At 38.5% G+C, this 17,631-nt stretch overlaps 1 protein-coding gene across 2 annotated transcripts in view; it reads right to left on the reverse strand.

The window, feature by feature from the left end:
- EXOC6B (exocyst complex component 6B) overlaps window positions 1-16,568 on the reverse strand; it is a 548,300-nt gene extending 531,732 nt beyond the window's left edge. For both annotated transcript variants that reach the window (XM_036262943.1, XM_036262944.1), the window contains exon 1: window positions 16,368-16,568. In XM_036262943.1, coding sequence (XP_036118836.1) covers window positions 16,368-16,480 — 113 coding nt within the window. In that variant the 5' untranslated portion in view covers window positions 16,481-16,568. The remainder of the gene's footprint in view (window positions 1-16,367) is intronic.
- Window positions 16,569-17,631: the final 1,063 nt, after the last annotated feature.

Raw genomic sequence — 17,631 nt, forward strand, 5'->3', positions numbered from 1 at the left:
TTCCAGCAATTCATAGAAAACAGAAAGTCAGCAAGCGTATAAAAGAACACACCACCATCAACCAAAGGGATCTAATCAATTTGTAAAACACTCCACCTAATAGCTGCAGAAAACATTCTTTTCAATTGTCCACAGAGGAACATATTGTGGGCCATAAAACAAGCTTCAACAAATTCAAAAGAACTGAAATCATACACAGTATGCTCTCCAACCAAATGATATTAACCTAGAAACCAGTAATAGGATAAAAGGAAATGTTCAAACCCTTGGAAACTAAACAACACACTTCTAAATAATTGATGGATCAAACAGGAAGTCTAAAGGGAAATAAAAGAATACACTAAACTGAGTGAAAATTAAACTGAGTAAAGTTTATGGGACACAGGTAACGCAGTGTTGGAAGGAAAACTTATAGCATTAAATAGATACATCCGAAAAGAGGGGGGGGGATAAATGATGATGGAAGGAGACTTGACTTGGGGAGGCGAACACACGATGCAATACACAAATGATGTATTATAGAATTGTACACCTATACAATTGTAACCAGAATCACCCCAATAAATTCAATTTAATAAAGTTTTTTTAAAAAAGAAAAGAGCCGTGGCCGGTTTGGCTCAGCGGTTAGAGCGTCGGCCTGCGGTCCAGAGAGACCAGGGTCCGGTTCCGGCTAAGGGCACGTACCTCGGTTGCAGTTCGTCCCCGGCCCTGGTTGGGTCATGCGGGTGGTGACCACTCAATGTGTCCCTTTCACATCGATGTTTCTCTCTCTCTCTCTTCCTCTCTTTCCCTCCCATTCTATCTGAACAAAGAATGAAAAAAAATGTCCTCTGGTGAGGATAAAAAAAAAAAGAAAAGAAAAGAGGAGGGCAGACGCAGCAGTAGAAAGTGCACGCTGGGGGTCCCAGAGGAGGAAGAGGATGTGGCGCACAGAGGGGAAATGGCTGCTGAAAACATGGAGAGTGTTTCTCACAGTATATGCTCTATAACTAGCACCTACTGTGTTCTCAATACCATGTCACCTCTACGAGATGATCATGGGAACAGCAATAGTCATATAAAAATAATTTTACCGAGCCCTGGCCTGTTTGGCTCAGCGGTTAGAGCGTCGGTCTGCGGTCCAGAGAGACCCAGGTTCAGTTCCCGCTAAGGGCATGTACCTCAGTTACAGTTTGTCCCCGGCCCTGGTTGGTCGTGCGGGTGGCAGCCACTCAATGTGTCTCTTTCATGTCGATGTTTCTCTCTCTCTCTCTCTCTCCCTCCCACTCCATCTGAATAAAAAATGGGAAAAAAATGTCCTCAGGTGAGGATAAAAAAAATAATAATTTTACCGAAAAAGCTGCTTGAATATCTGCCAAATGGTTCAAGTTTGCCCAGAGAGGCACTGTTAGAACACTAATAGGGATCATGATATACAGCTGTCCCTTTGGATTTCTTTTCAATAATGTGTGACCTTTCACCTTTTAACCCATGACCTGCATTACCTTGGTAATAATTTCATTTTTTAATTTTGGTGTACAAGCTATAACATTTCATCTGCCAAAGTGTAATACACTAAGCTCCTTAAATAGAGAAATTCCTTTGAGTGATAAATTTGCAAAATGCTGTCTTCATTTTCTGTATTAAAATTCACTTCAATTTTTAAAATAAAGTGTGATCTGTGTTTTCATCCTTTAAAAAAAGAAAACTCTCAAATCACTAGTCCAAGCTCCTACACCTCAAGACCCTAAAGAGCAAAGACAAAAAAAAAAACAAAAACAAGCAGCAGTAAGAAAATGACTAAGGGCAGAAATAAATAAAATTGAAAACAGAAAAACAATACAAAAAATTAATGAAAAAGGTCTGGTTCTTTAAAATGATCAGTAAAATAGATAAATATGTAACAAAGAAAAAATTATATACAAATTACCAATATAAGGAATAAAATCAGGAATATCATTACATATGCTGTAGCCATCAAAAGGATAAAAGAACTATAAACTCTTTTGACATACATTTGACAGCTTAGATGAAATAAACCAATTCCTAGAAAAATCACAAACTGGTTTTTGTGGCCCAGCTGGTGTGGCTCGGTGGTTGAGCATCAACCCATGCACCAAGAGGTCATCAGTTTGAATCCTAGTCAGGGCACGAGCCCAGGTTGTAGGCCTGATTCCCCCAGTGGGAAGCATGCAGGAGGCGGCCAATCGATGTTTCTATCTCTCTCTCCCCCTCTCCCTTCCTCTCTCTAAAAATCAATAAAGGAAAAAAAAAATTTTATAAGAAAAATCACAATCTATCCCAACTTACCCAATACAAAATAATAAATTTATAGAGCCCTAGAACTATGAAGGAAATTGAGTTTGTTATTAAAAATCTTCCCTCAAAAAAAAAATCTTCAGGTGTCAATGGTTTTATTGGTGAATTCTACAAAATGTTTAAAGCACAATTAACAGCAACTCTAAAATCTTTTCCAAAAATATAAAAAAAGAGAGGGAAGGAACACTTTCCAAATAATTTTACACAGCCAATACTACCCTTTCAGCAAAACCGAATAATCACATTAAAAAATATATATATGTATCAAACTACAGACCAATACCCCAATACCCCTCACAAATATACACACAAAAATCCCTAAAAAAAACTACTGGCAAATAGAATTCAGAGTATATAAAAAGAAATATACACAATGACTAAGCTATAGTTATTCCAGGTTAGGCAGGCTCATTCAATACTCAAAAATCAATCAATGTAATCCATCAAGCTAAAGAAGAAAAACCCCATGATCATCTCAATCAATGCAGTAAAAGCACAGGACAAAATTCAACATTCTTTCATGAAAAAACTCTCAGAAAATTGGAATAGAAGAGAACTTGCTCAATTTGATAAAGAGCATGTGCAAAAAACCCTGTAACTAACATTTACTTAATGGGGGAAACTTTCTCTCTAAGATCGGGAACAAGGCAAAGATGTCCACTTTCACCAGTCTTATTTAACAAAGACTTGGAAGTTCTAACCATTGAAAGAAAATGAAAGAAAAGACATACAGATTGGGGAAAAAAAAGAAAAAAAAAACTGTCCCTATTTGCAGATAACACAATTATCTACATAGAAAATTCGAAGGAATCTAAAAAACAAAACAAAAACACCCCTAGTTTAGTAAGTGCAGCAAAATTACAATGATCCAAGATAAACATGCAAAAATCATTTGTATTTCTATATACTAGCAATGAACACATTCACGCCAAAATTAAAAATATAATACCATTTATAATCACTTTAAGAAAAGAAATACTTAGGTTTAAATCTAGCAAAACGTACTGACTTTGTATGCTAAAAACAACATAATGCTGATGAGAAGAAATTAAAAAAGAGCCAATAAATTGGGAAACATACCATGCTTGTGAATTGGAAGAATTCATGAAATAAAGATATCAATTCTCTACAAATTGATTTACAAGTTTATCAAAATATCATTCATACATTTATACATTCATATCAAAATCTCAGCATGATAATTTGGCATATATAGACAAGACTATTCTAAAATTTATGTAAAAGGGCAAAGAAACTAAATTAGCTAAAAATACTTTGATAAAGAAGATTAAAATGGGAGAATCAGTCTACCCAATATCAAGACATTCTATAAAATGTCAGTTATCAAAACTGATATTGGCAGAGGGATAGACACACAGATCAACAGACAAGAAAATGTAGAAATACATCCACAGAAGACCAAAAAAAAAAAAAAATGCAGATCTTCAAGATCTAATGAGTTCTTAGAACTGACACCCTAAAGCACACGCCATACAAGAAAAAAATTGATACATTGGACTTAATTAAAATTTAAAACGTATGATCTACAAATGACCCTCTTAAGGTGAAAAGACAAGCTATAGAATGGGAAAAAATATCTGCAAACCACATATCCAACAAAGGACTAGTATTAGAATATATAAAGAATTCTCAAAACTCAAAACAGAAAAAAAAAAAAATCCAATTAGAAAATGAGCAAAAGCCTGGCCAGTATGGCTCAGTGGATTGAGCACTGTCCCATGGACTGAGAGGTCCTGGTTGAATTCCCAGTCAGGGCACATGCCCGAGTTGCAGGCTGGATCCCCTACAGGGGACGTGTGGGAGGCAGCCAAATGATCTCTCACATCAATGTTTCTATCTCTCTCTCCCTAAAAAAAAATCAATAAAAACATATTTAAAAAATAAACACTGTTCTTTAAGTGACAAAATTATAGGAATGAAGAACAAATTAGCCCTAGCCAGCGTGGTTCAATTGGTTGGAGCGTTGTCCCTACATTGAAAGGTTGTGGGTTTGATTCCTGGTCAGGGCACATACCTAGGTTTCAGGTTCAATCCCTGCTCAGGTCATGTATGGAAGGCAACCAATTAATGGTCTCTCTCACATTAAAGTTTCTTTCTTTCTCGCTCTCTCCTCCCCCCGCCCTTCCCTCTCCCTAAAATCAATAAGCATAACTTCGGGTGTAATTTTTAAAAAAATAACAGATTAGTGGTTTATGGGGGCTAAAAAGGGGGTGGGGACAGAAGGAAAGTGGTCGTTGCTGTAAGAAGGCAACATGATCCTTGCAGTGATGGAAATGTTCTACATCTTGACTGTCAAGACCCAATATCAATATCTTGGTCCTAATATATTGTGCTGTAGTTCTGCAAGATGTGACCACCACAGAAAACTGGGAAAGGGTACAGAGGATCTTTGTATGTATTATTTCTTACAACTGCATGTGTGTCTACAATTATTTCAAATTAAAAGCTTAATTTTTAAAAAAGCAAATATAAATGCATAGACGGGTCCACATTTACCAGTTAAAATGCTTCTAATAATCTTTCTTTTCTTATTTTTGATTTCAAGAGCTCTTTTCATTTCACCTTTCACTTTCCTCTTACTTTTGCTAGATCATCATTGCACACCTCCTCCCTACAAATGTCAAGCAATCCTTTTACCTCATCAAAAACAAATTGCTTGTCTAACTCCGTTATTTCTTTCCTTTTTTCTTTTTTTTTTTTTGGTTAATCCTCAGTCAAGGATATTTTTTCCACTGATTTTTAGAGAGAGTAGAAGGAAGGGATGGAAGGGGAGAGAGAGAGAGAGAGAAACATCGATGTGAGAGAGACACTTCAATTGATTACCTCCCACATGTGCCCCACCTTGGGCAGGGATTAAACCAGCAATCCAGGTGCATGCCCTTGAACCCAAGACCCGTCAAGTCCAAGGGGCAATGCTCTAACCACTGAGCCAGGGCTCTTTCTTTTTCTTTTAATGTGTTTCACAAACATATATGTTCTGAAATAAAACCCCATACCAAAAATATTTCATAACATATAGTCAGTTAAGCTCAATGTCTGCTGTTCTTATTCATTAATATTGCTTAATATCACACTTCATATCAATACCTTTAGAATTTTATTGTTTGTTGGCACTAGAACTTTCCCAGAAAGTGGAATTTAGTTGCACTGTGATGATTCTTCCTTGCTTAGATGTTTCAATGGATAAATATTTTAAAGTTCTAAATTATAAGTAGAAGGGAGATACAAAAAGCAAGCACAAATATGAGGAAAGAAAATAGAGATATTGAAAACAAAGGAGCAAAGACATGCTTAGACATGCAACAAGATGTCACTGCTCCACTATACAATATCCATAGTGCCAAAAGATGTTTTTGTACAGAGCTTATCATGTTCTAAGTATATAAAAACAGAATCAAAACTGAAAGCCCATGTTACCCCACAGCTTTTTAATCAAAAACAAATACAGCAAAAGAGCCTATATTTTAATCCAAATAATCATTTTTGGCAAATGACCTTCGTCATTTATCTAACAGTAGATTTATCTAGTATTCAAAACACTGGAAGCATCTAAACTCAAACAAATGGTAGAAGTGCTCTAAAACAAAGGTTGTTGTTAATGTCCTTGTTTTGCTTTTATCTAATGATCAATCTGATTATCAAACTACAGTAGTAACTGAAGGTAAATTCACTACAGTGCAATTTGAATGTCAATGTGATTATCTTCAAGACTGAATAGTAGGTGGGTGTCACAATCCACATGTATGACCACAAATCACATAAAGTAATCTAATTGGTTGCACTATGATAGTTCTTGCTCACAGATGTTTCACTGGGTAATGTGTTTTAAAGTTCTAAATTACAATTATGCAAACATATATTACATGCTTAAACTTCTTTTATCAATCATTGTGCTCGAGAGTTACATATCTTAACATTTTTAAAATTATAAATCTAGAACAGAGAAGTTTCTAAACATTCCAAGTAAATAACCTCCTGAATAAGACACATTTTCCAGCAAGTATATTCTAAATTATATAGCTTAAGGCAAAACATCTATGGTTATTTTATTTGTTGGCAATATTTTAAGTGGCCAATGGGGGTTGGGTTGTTTGTTTGTTTGTTTTTTAATCCTCACCCGAGGATATTTTTCTATTTATCTTCATAGAGTGGGAGGGAGAGAGGAGGAGAAAAGGTAGAGAGAGAGAAACATCTATGTGAGAGGGACACATCAACTGGTTGCTTCCCGCAGGACCCAACCAGGGCAGGAGACAAACCACAACCAAGGTACATGCCCTTGACTGGAATCGAACCCGAGACTCATTGGTCCACGGGCCGATGCTCTACTGCTGGTCCAAACCGCCCAGGGCATGGTTGTTGTTTTGTTTTGTTTTTTTATCATCAAATTTAAGATTGTTCCCTTTGGCCAGTGTGGCTCAGTTGGTTTGGCATTGTCCTGTGCACCGAAATGTTGCCTATTGATTCCGGGTCAGGGCACATGCCTGGGTTGTGGGCTAATTCCTGGAAGGGGGGGCGTGCAGGAGGCAGCAGACTGATGTGTCATTCTCACATCGATTTTTTTCTCTCTCTCTCCCTCTCCCTTCCTCTCTCTCTAAAAATCTTTTTTAAAAATATTTTCTTAAAAAGATTTAAGATTGTTACAAATGAAATTATTTTGGCTGTAATGGCATTTATTTAAGTGCTAGGTAAGAATCTTGGCCTGATACTTGGGTACTCTCCCTCACTCCACCTCTTTCTGGAGGAATAAGGTAGCTTATTCAGGTTCTCTAACTTTTATAAAAAGATATATCCTACCCACAGTAGGTTTGCTTTTAAAGCATATATTGCTCTATACTAACTAAGACCACAGGCAACTGATACATTCAGAAAAGGAGGCAGAAAAATATAACCTTGAACTCATATACTCATTACCTATAAAAAACCCAAACTATTAAAAGTAACAGTTACGAAGAAATAACTAAAGTACAAACAATGCATACATTCTTTCAGACCAGAAATCAGAATCTGGACATGTGCGTTTTACTAAGGAAAGTGTCTATAGCATTCATAAGACTCTCAAAGTGGTCAATGATCAAAAAAAGGAAGAGAGGAATGATGCATCTTCCAACTCCTGCTATAAACATTATCAAATCTATGCCTGATTAAGCCAAGACCAGCAGAGAATGACATTTCTATAGCTCCTTGCGGAACTGCTTTTACTGCATTGTGCTTTGGTTATGCCATGTGCTTTTGCTAAAGGACAATACAGGAAACAGCCTGTCACATATTGCTGCATTTACTATATGGGTATTAAAGGTACATTATACAGGGCCTTCTTTGTGAGGCTATATAGGAGAAACAGTTCTCTGGTCTTAATCAGAACCAAGAATAGCTGTGCTTCTCCTAAGTAACTACTTTTTAATTTTACAACACCATAATTCAAGTAAGTGAACATGTCTCTTTTTTGTACTAGTTGCTAAAAAGTCTGGAGACAGACGCCCTACCTCTAAAAAAGTACAGGCCTTCAAATATAAAGTTTTTTATGCATTTAAGTTCCCGCCATATCTTTTCCTTTTTGGAATTCAGTAAATTACAGCTTCCCCACTAAGAAGTTACACTTTGACTCAATATCTCTTGGTATATCAAAAAGGTATTCTTCTGGAACATATTAAATGTTCTAAAAGATCTGCTCTTTACAAATAACAAATCGTTTAACTGCTCTCACTCTTGACTTCATATACTCCTTCCTACCTTTGTTTTTCCTTTGCCCTAATTTCCTCAGCACCTCTGATGTCTCTATTACGTGTATTTTTTTTTAAATCAGGTATGTTTTTGAAAACTATCTAATTCCTTTCTAGAACAAAGCAAGGGGAAAATTAGAGAAAAGTGAGAGAAAAAACAGTCAATTGTCAATTAATCAGAATAAGGGGAAAGAGACTGAGAATACTCAAAAACAGACCTAAAACAAAATTAATCTCCTCTCAAAAAAGTCAAAATGTGCTATAAAATATAAATGTTAAGTTGCACACAAAAGATGTTTACCATTCTGTAAACATCTAAAAATGCTAAATATACATATAATTTACAGGCATGCAACATCACAAATTGCTTTTTAAAAATAGCCAAAGTAGCCCGGCAGGTGTGGCTCAGTGGATTGAGCATCCTCCCATGGACCGAGCGGTCCCAGTTAGATTTCCAGTCAGGGCACATGCCTGGGTTGCAGGCTCGATCCCCAGTAGCAGGCGTGCAGGAGGCAGCCAACTGCTGTTTCTCACATCAATGTTTCTCTCTCCCTTTCTCCGTCTCTTAAAAAAAAAATCAATCAAAAATAGCCAGATAGCCTGGTCAGGTAGCTCAGATGGTTAGAACGTTATCCCATATAACAAGGTCAGGGCACATACAAGAATTAACCAATGAATGGATAAATAAGTGGAACAACAAATCTCTCTCTCTCTCTCTCCCCCCCTCTCTCTCTTTCTCTCTTCCTTCCTCTCTAAAAATCAATAAATAAAAAATTTTAAAAACAGCCAAAATATTAAAATAATGAAATAGTGTCATTTAGCCCTGGCCAGTTTGGCTCAGCGGTTAGAGCGTCGGCCTGCGGTCCGGAGAGACCCGGGTTCGGTTCCCGCAAAGGGCACGTACTTCGGTTGCAGTTTGTCCCCGGCCCTGGTTGGTCGTGCGGGTGGCAGCCACTCGATGTGTCCCTTCACGTCGATGTTTCTCTCTCTCTCTCCCTTCCTCTCTCTCCCTCCCACTCTATCTGTACAAAAAAATGGAAAAATATCCTCGGGTGAGGATTAAAAAAATAATAATAATAAAAAAATAAAAAAAGAAATAGTGTCATTTATTTCTTAGCTGACCTCTCCTTAATTCAAATATTGGAACAAACTCTACACAACATTGGTTCGTGTTTGAGTAACTGTCTTCCTTGCTTTCTAAATACTCCAGCAGATTCTACCACATTGCAAAAATGGCTTTCCTCTTCTTTCCCACAGCAACAGCAGAGATCTCTAAGCTCAGCTTCTCAACCCAGATTCACACATTTCATAGATAAGCCACTCACTAATTAAATCTCTTCAAGTTGCTTTCACCTGAAAGCTTGATTTTCCTATGTGATTTAATCAATTATTACATCATTAGCAAATACTATCAACTTCACTGATATAAAGAACCAAAATATCTGTATTATCCTCAATGACCTAATTAATATTCATACATATCACATTCTATACTAAAACAGTCATAAATGTCATCTAAACTCTAAACTGCTTCCAAAACCACACTAAATAATTGTCCTTACCATAACTTTTTGCAACTAATGCATATACTAATTGTGTTGATGCTAGAAATGATGTAAACATAAGAATGCATGCCATAACATTTTAAAGTAAAAAAATTATTTAAATGTTGAAATCCTCTGATTTGTTAAGATTTTTATATGTATATGAAGCAGAATTATCTAATAATATTACTGCATTCCCCCCCCCCCAAAAAAAAACTTTGATTGCAAATTATCATAGCCTCCTGGTATAAGATTTTTTTAAATATCTCTGTTTAGCACTGGCTGGTTTGGCTCAGTGGTTGGAGCATAGTCCTGAGAACCAGAGTTGCAGGTTCAATTCCCAGTCAAGGGCATGTACCTGGGTTGCAGGTTCAATCCCAGCCTATCAAGGAGGCAGCCAATCGATGTGTCTCTCTTACATTGATGTTGCTCACTCACGCGCGCTCGCTCGCTGCTCTCTTTCTCTCTCTCTCTCCCTGCACCCCCCCTCTTCTATTCTATCTAAAAATCAAAGGGAAAATATCCTCAGGTGAAGATTTTTTAAAATTCATTTAATAAAATAAAATGTCTCTGTTTATTCTTGTCCTTTATGACTAAAATAATATAAAGACAGGTTTGAAGTCTTCATTCCTTAAAAACAAAAGTTTCTTTGTTTTAGTAATGACAATTAATTTCATTTTGTATACTCCTGATGTATTTATTTAAACAAAGCATAATTATTAAAGGTTCTGTACTGGTCCTCCCAAATAAAAAAAATTTTTTAAATACCAACCTTATAGAAAAATCAGCAAATAACATGGACAGTACACAGACACACACACACACACACACACACACACACACACACACAGATACAAAAAGCCTTTACATATACAGATGTTCAGCTTCACTCATAATAAGAAAAGTACAAATAAAAACTACACTGAAATCCCATTTATCATTTATCATATTGGCAAAAACTCAAAAGACTAATACATACGCTGTTAAAAAAGCTTTAGAGAAATGAGCAATTTCAAAGACTGCTCATGCAGAGCAAAATGGCACAACCTCTACAGAGAGTAACATCTACCAAATTGCAGACACCTTTATCATTTACCCAGCAATCCCACTTCTAGGAATCTATCCTACAGATACAGTATGAAATGAAAGATAAGAAATGACAAATAGCCCTGGCCGGTTTGGCTCAGCGTTATAGTGTCGGCCTGCGGTCCAGAGAGATCCGGGTTCGGTTCCTGCTAAGGGCACGTACCTCGGTTGCAGTTTGTCCCCGGCCCATCGATGTTTCTTTCTCTCTCTCTCTCCCCCCCCCACTCTATCTGAACAAAATATCAAAAAATGTCCTTGGGTGAGGATTAAAAAAAAAAGAAATGACAAATATTCAAGGTTATTAAGTGCTGCATTATTCTATCCAGCAAAAGATTGAAAATAACCCAACTACACAGACATAGGGGATTGGTTGAATAAACCATGGTATATTTACATAATGGAATACTCTAGCTGTAAAAAAAAAAAAAAAAAAAGAATAGGAAAATCTCTACCTACTGATATGGGCAAATCTCCAAAGTATACTAATAAGTAAAAAACTAAGCTGTAGCCCTGGCCGGTTTGGCTCAGCGGTTAGAGCGTTGGCCTGTGGTCCCGAGAGACCTGGGTTCGGTTCCCACTAAGGGCATGTACCTTGGTTGCAGTTTGTCCCCGGCCCTGGTTGGGTTGTGCAGGTGGAAGCCACTCGATGTGTCCCTTTCACGTCCATGTTTCTCTCTTTCTCTCTTTCTCTCTCTCTCTCTGTCCCTCCTACTCTATCTGAACAAAAAATGGAAAAATGTCCTCAGGTGATAAAAAAAAAAAAAAAAAACTACACTGTAGAACTATATATACAGTACACTACTTATTTTGTATAAAGGGGGAGAAAAAAATAACATGTTTATATTTGCATAAAAACCACAATGGGCCCTGGCCGGTTTGGCTCAGCGGTTAGAGCGTCGGCCTGCGGTCCTGAGAGACCCGGGTTCGGTTCCCGCTAAGGGCGCGTACCTCGGTTGCAGTTTGTCCCCGGCCCTGGTCGGTTGTGCGGGTGGCAGCCACTCGATGTGTTCCTTTCACATCGATGTTTCTCTCTCTCTCTCTGTTCCTCTCTCTCCTTCCCACTCTACCTGAACAAAAAATGGAAAAATGTCCTCAGGTGAGGAAAAAAAAAAAAAAAAAAAACCACAATGGAAGAATAAACAACAAACTAATAAATGGGGAAATAGAGGGAATAGAAGAAAAACGTATTAAATCTGTGGTTTTTTCCTTTTTTTTTGTACGTGCCCCTACCGGGAACTGAACCTGGGACTCTCTGGTCTGCAGGCCAACGCTCCAACCACTGGGCCAAACCGGTCAGGGCGGTTCTTTCCATTTTTTTAAATAAAATATTTCAAATGCAGACAAATAAAGATAATTTATCTATTCATTTTTTATTTTCAAAGTTATAGTACATAAGATTTCCAAATCAGTTTCACAAGCATTATATATTTAATCTGATGATAATAAGCTCTTGAAATTCAACACAAGAATAATTGCCAAATGCTACACATCATTTAATTTCTCTCTGTGACTACTAATTTTTCTGTAGATTAAGTCTAATTAATCAGATAATACATCAGAAGAACCTTCCAATGGAAGAACTTCAAAGAAAATTTTTTATTTAGTTCAAATAAAAATCACACATGCAGCCCACTGCTGATTGAACCTAATCAGCACTATCTTATCAGCTACAGAGGGTTTTTGCAGTTTTTCATTTTTTACAATCTGCTTGACAACTCAATGAGGTTATTAAAATAAAACCTAGCTTCTCTTTATCAAACCACAAAAAAATCCATTCTCCTACTCCATATAGTAATAGAACATTTAATACTATACACCCTTTTCCCAAATGTACACAAATATTCATAGAAGCATTGTTCATACAGTCCTAAAATGGAAACAACCCAAATGCCCATCACCTGATGAATAAATAAAATGTGGTGTATCCATACAATGGAATATTTATTCAGCAATAAAAAGAAATGAAGTACCAATAAAATCTACCACATAGATGAACATTGAAAACATTATGTTTAGTCACACAAAAAACACATTCTGTATGATTCCATTCACATGAAATGTCCAGAATACACAAATCCCTAAATACAGAAAGTAGCAATTGCCTGAGGAGGGAGGGGAAACAGAATGAAAAGTGACTTCTAAAGGATATAGGATATATTTTTGGAGTAAGAAAAATGTTCCAAAATTAGATTATGGTGAGTTTTGCACAATTGTGAGTATACTAAAAAACCACTGAACTGTACACTTTAAATGGGTGAACTATATGGTATATGAATTTTATCTCACTAAAGCTATTTCTAAAGCTATTGTATTTCACTATTAAATTAAAATATGATATGGTAATGGAAGGAAACTAGACTTTGGGTGGTAAGCACACAATCGAGTATACAGATATCAAATTATATGTATATCTGAAATTTATATAATGTTATTAACCAATATTATCTCAATGAATTTATGTTTAAGTTTAAAAACAAAATCTGAAATAACAATTAAGAGTGAATGTTAACTGCTAGTATCCAGACAGCAAATTGAGGAAATGATCTACTGAATAAGTGATATGAGAGAAAACTATAGAGATTCAGAGATGGGATTTGAAAACTGGAAATATGGAGCTATTGTGTATGAGTGATTTGCAATCAATATTTTAGCATTAGTGCTACAAAGCTGGAATCAATATTATTTTAAAAACAAGACAGTCTCCAACATCTTATCGGCCTTTTTCCTTATCTGCAAAATCAAGACTTGCAACTAATAAAACAATTTTTAAGATGAAGACAGAAGAGATTACTCCTTTTCCAAAAGAATTTGCTAGGCAAATGCCTCTATAGGAGTGATATACTTGCGCCTTTCAGAATAACAATGACAAAGGAGAGGCACTCCCTTATGATATATGGAAATCGACAAACATTGCATAATTGTTCAAGAATAAAATAAGGAGTTATATAATGAAAAGTCAAGCCACTGTGGCTCCTCAAACAAAAAAGAATAATACTAGAAGAATAATCTGGTACACCAGAGAAAGAAAGCAAGTAATGATTCACAAGTAATATTGGCAAAGGAAAGAGTTTGTCTGGTTAGACAAATGCAGCTAGGTGGATTTTTGTGAAGAGCAGAAATTTTAAGGATAGGCATACTAATCTTCTATCTGCTATCAATTTACTGTTATTTTCTGTTCTTTCATTCCCCTAGGTTACAAAACTTAACTCAGTAACAGCTAAGAATGTGGTGCCTTAAAAATGCTACCTCAAAAGATGGACAAAAGAGGAAAGACTATGAAGAAGGGTAGAGGAGTCTGAGATTTGCAGTTAAGGGTAAAGTTAGGGAAGAAGCCTACTGCCTTAAATCAAACCTGGCTAATGACTGTGATGAAAAACCAGGATAAAATGATGATGAAGGCACATCCAACGTAAAGCATGGGATCTAAAAACATCAAGTCTGTGCATGCTGCTGTGTTTCCATGCACAGCAGCAGACATGAATATGGGCAGGGACCAGCCAGAGTAAAGACAAAGACAGTGGGTACTACTTGTATTTTTGGATGTTCAAGTGGATGAATCTTGGATATAATGGTAAGATTTGGGTAACAGGACAAGGCCAAAAGTGAAAAGCCCCTAATAATGATACAGGAAGTTAGGAAAAGCAACTAGAACTGATAGGATAGTACAGAGGCTCTCAAACACACACACCCCCCCTTTTTTTTACCATGTCTACTTACTTAGGGCAAAAGATCCCTTAATTCATCTTTCCCCATAAAACCCCACTTTTCAGTGAGAAAATAACTCAGTGATAACAATGAAGAAAATTTTAGGAAGAATGGGTAACTTGTATTCAAACCATAATGCATGTATTCTTATGTCAAAATACTTGAAAATTACAGGCCAAAATTCAGTTGATACAAACATGCATTACTATTCAGTGGAGAGTTAACATAATAAATCACAACAAACTAAATTGATAGCATTAAAGTCATTTATCATATAAACCAAAAACTACAGCCATGGAAAACCACAACCAACTCAAGACAACACTGATGGTGTCTGAGAAAGAATTCTTCCTTAAAACTCTGGTAATCCCACTGCTCCAGTGGGAGCTTTACTTGGCTGCCTACTGCAGCTCAGCAGCCAAATGTCTGAGTAGAATACTGAAACAGCATCCTCAGTAACTCTAATAGCATCTAGTTTTCTGAAAATCAAATATTAATAACCATTAATAATGCACTTATAATACTAGTTAGCAGCCTTTGGTTTTTATAAAAGATAATGAATGAGGATCATTTACCCTTAAAGTGTTCAAGGAAAAATGGATAAAGAGAGGAGCATTACGATCAGGATCCGAACGCAGTAAGGGACTAGCAAACTACTAGGAATGATTATGTTGAAGGATAGCACTTGGAGAACTGTGCTGACAATGTGCCCTGGAGAAGGAAGCTGTGCAGGTGGAGATGAGGAGTCAAATATCCAGCCTGCCCCTCCTTCAAACACTCTTTCATGAGGGCAACTCCTCCCATGAAAAAAACAAGCAGTGAGTAATAACTCTTTTTTGAAGGAAGAAGCAGTGACCCAAGACTGTATACGGTGGGTAAGACAGTTATCTATCCATTGGCTACATGGAGATCAGAAGGTACCCGAGGAATGATAAAGATGAGTTACTTCTAGAGCACTAGTAAACTGAGGGAAAAGGGAAAGGTCCTTTGAAACTGGGCTTGGTAAGTAATTAACAAGTACAGGTGAATGATAATCCCCAAATGATTATCATTTGGGGTGAAGAATGCAGACTCTGGATCCAAACTGCCTGAGTAGGAATCTCAACTCCCCCACTTTATGTTCTCAGTAACCTTGGACAACTCGCGTAACCTCTTTGTGCCTCATCTGTAAAATGAGAGTAATAATAGTACCTAACGGGATTGTTTTTCGGTTTGAATAAGTTATTTTTGTAAACTTCTTAATACAAAGTATTGCACTGTATATAGTAAATGATACCTAAGTTTTGTTAAATAAATTGAGGTCGTTGAGGGTTTCTTCTTGACAGCTCCAAATAAAATGAAGGTGTGGGGACAACGCAATGGTAGCGGGGGCGAGAGCGGGGATAACTTTCTGGGCGATGAGACTACCAGAAGGCTGCACCTTTGGGAGACGTCGTCCTCCCGGCAGAGTTCCCAGGAGAGGGCACGGGTTGAGGGAAACTTCCTTCCAGGCCTAGGATTTTCAGGAACTCAGTTCTGAGAAGCGGTTGTGATTCAAAGGAAGCAATTTAATTTCCGAGCAAGAGGCCATGGGGTGAAATTCTATTTTGTCTGAAGAACAGGACTCCTGTCTAGGGCAGGGCAGGGTTCGGGTCGGAGGGAGAGGGATGATGTCCTCAGGGGAAGATCTGATAAAAGCCACCTTCTGTCCGGCGCGCTCCAGTTGCCGGGCGCCGGGCTAGCCTCGGAGGGAGAGCGAAGCTGCCCCATCCCGGAGGGAGGCGGGAGGTGCTTTCAGGGTAAGTGGGCTGTGGGAGACGAGGATCGGGAAGGGACCCCACTTTGGGGCTGCGGTGGGAGACCCGCCTCCCCAAGGGTGCAGGTCGCTTGCCCGGCTCTCCGCAGGGAGGGGCCGGCGCTGGCCCTGCGGGCGGCTGGCCACACACACTACCCCGAAGGAGCCTGCCCCCGGTCGCTCGTGCCCTCCCGTGTCCAGCCCCGGCACGCGGGATACCTGAGCGTGGGCCCGATGCAGGCCGTGTCGGTGCTCTCGATCTCTCGCAGGATCCGCTCGTGTTCCGCCGCTGTCTCCAGGCTCTCCGCCTCCGCCATCTTACCCCGCTCCATAGACTGGGGCGCCCGGCAGCGAGTCCCCTTCTTCAGCCCCGCTCACCTTACGCTCCCACTCTCACCCCAGGTTCCAGACACTCCTCAGCCTCCGGCTACCCGCAGGACGACCCCTCCCTCAGACTCGGCACGCCCCCTTGCGTCACACGTCCGCCGACGTTCCACGCAATACCCTCTGGGATTCGTAGTTCTCTAGGCGATGTTAGGCAGCATTTCGCTCATATATTCATTAAACCCACAAATACGGGTGGAAAGCCTCCCTGGAAGCCAGGGACAAGTAATGACTGCGTCTGCAACGGTGATCTAGTCAGACAATGGCCCTAATCCTATACACTCTTGTTTAAGACCCTTGCCACAAACCTCAAAAGGCTCTGCGGGTTCGAATAATAAGAAAGAACTAGGTAGGTTTCTGTGGGCAGCTATTTTACAAGCTGGGAGTTTGGGGGTGGGGGTGGGAGGTGAGAAACCTAAAGAAACCCAAGGAGATAAGGCAGTAAGTGGCTGTAAGCCAGTTCAGAAAATCAAGCACAGAGATCACTTGAGGGTGCAAAGGATTCATAGACTGGGCCCAGAGGTTTAAAAGGTGTGACTAGAAGGTATGAGATCTCAGAAAGCCAGCAAGAACTTTATTTGCACTATGTAAAGAAATAGTAGTAAGGGGTGGGTCTGGAAAAGTACCTCGGAGAGAAATACTGGGCTGAGAAATTGGTACTTTATTCTAATGGCTCCACTGATCCAATGACCAATTGTATCAGAAGCACCTAGAAACTTTCGTTTTTAATGCAGACTTAAGGTCCTACATCAGGACATTCTGGTCCACATGTCCGCATTTCATAAACTCCCAAGATTAGAATTTAAAAATCATATTTATTGAGCAGTGCTCGAATTTTTACATAACACAATAAATGGGAATCCACTGAAGGCTTTTAAGGAGAAGAGTGACACAATCAGAACCTTGGCAATTAAGAAATGGGGTCAAGTCCTGGCTGGTTTGGCTCAGAGGTTAGAGCATCCACCTGTGGACGAAAGAGTCACACTTTCGATTTCTAGTCAAGGGCAAGTACCTGGGTTGCAGGTTCCGCGGTCTGGGTCATGCAAGAGGCAACCAGTAGATGTGTCTCCCTCACACTGATGTTTCTATCTCTCTCTTC

The sequence above is a fragment of the Molossus molossus genome, unplaced genomic scaffold (assembly GCF_014108415.1).
Source record: "Molossus molossus isolate mMolMol1 unplaced genomic scaffold, mMolMol1.p scaffold_m16_p_15, whole genome shotgun sequence".
In the NCBI taxonomy this organism is placed as follows: domain Eukaryota; kingdom Metazoa; phylum Chordata; class Mammalia; order Chiroptera; family Molossidae; genus Molossus; species Molossus molossus.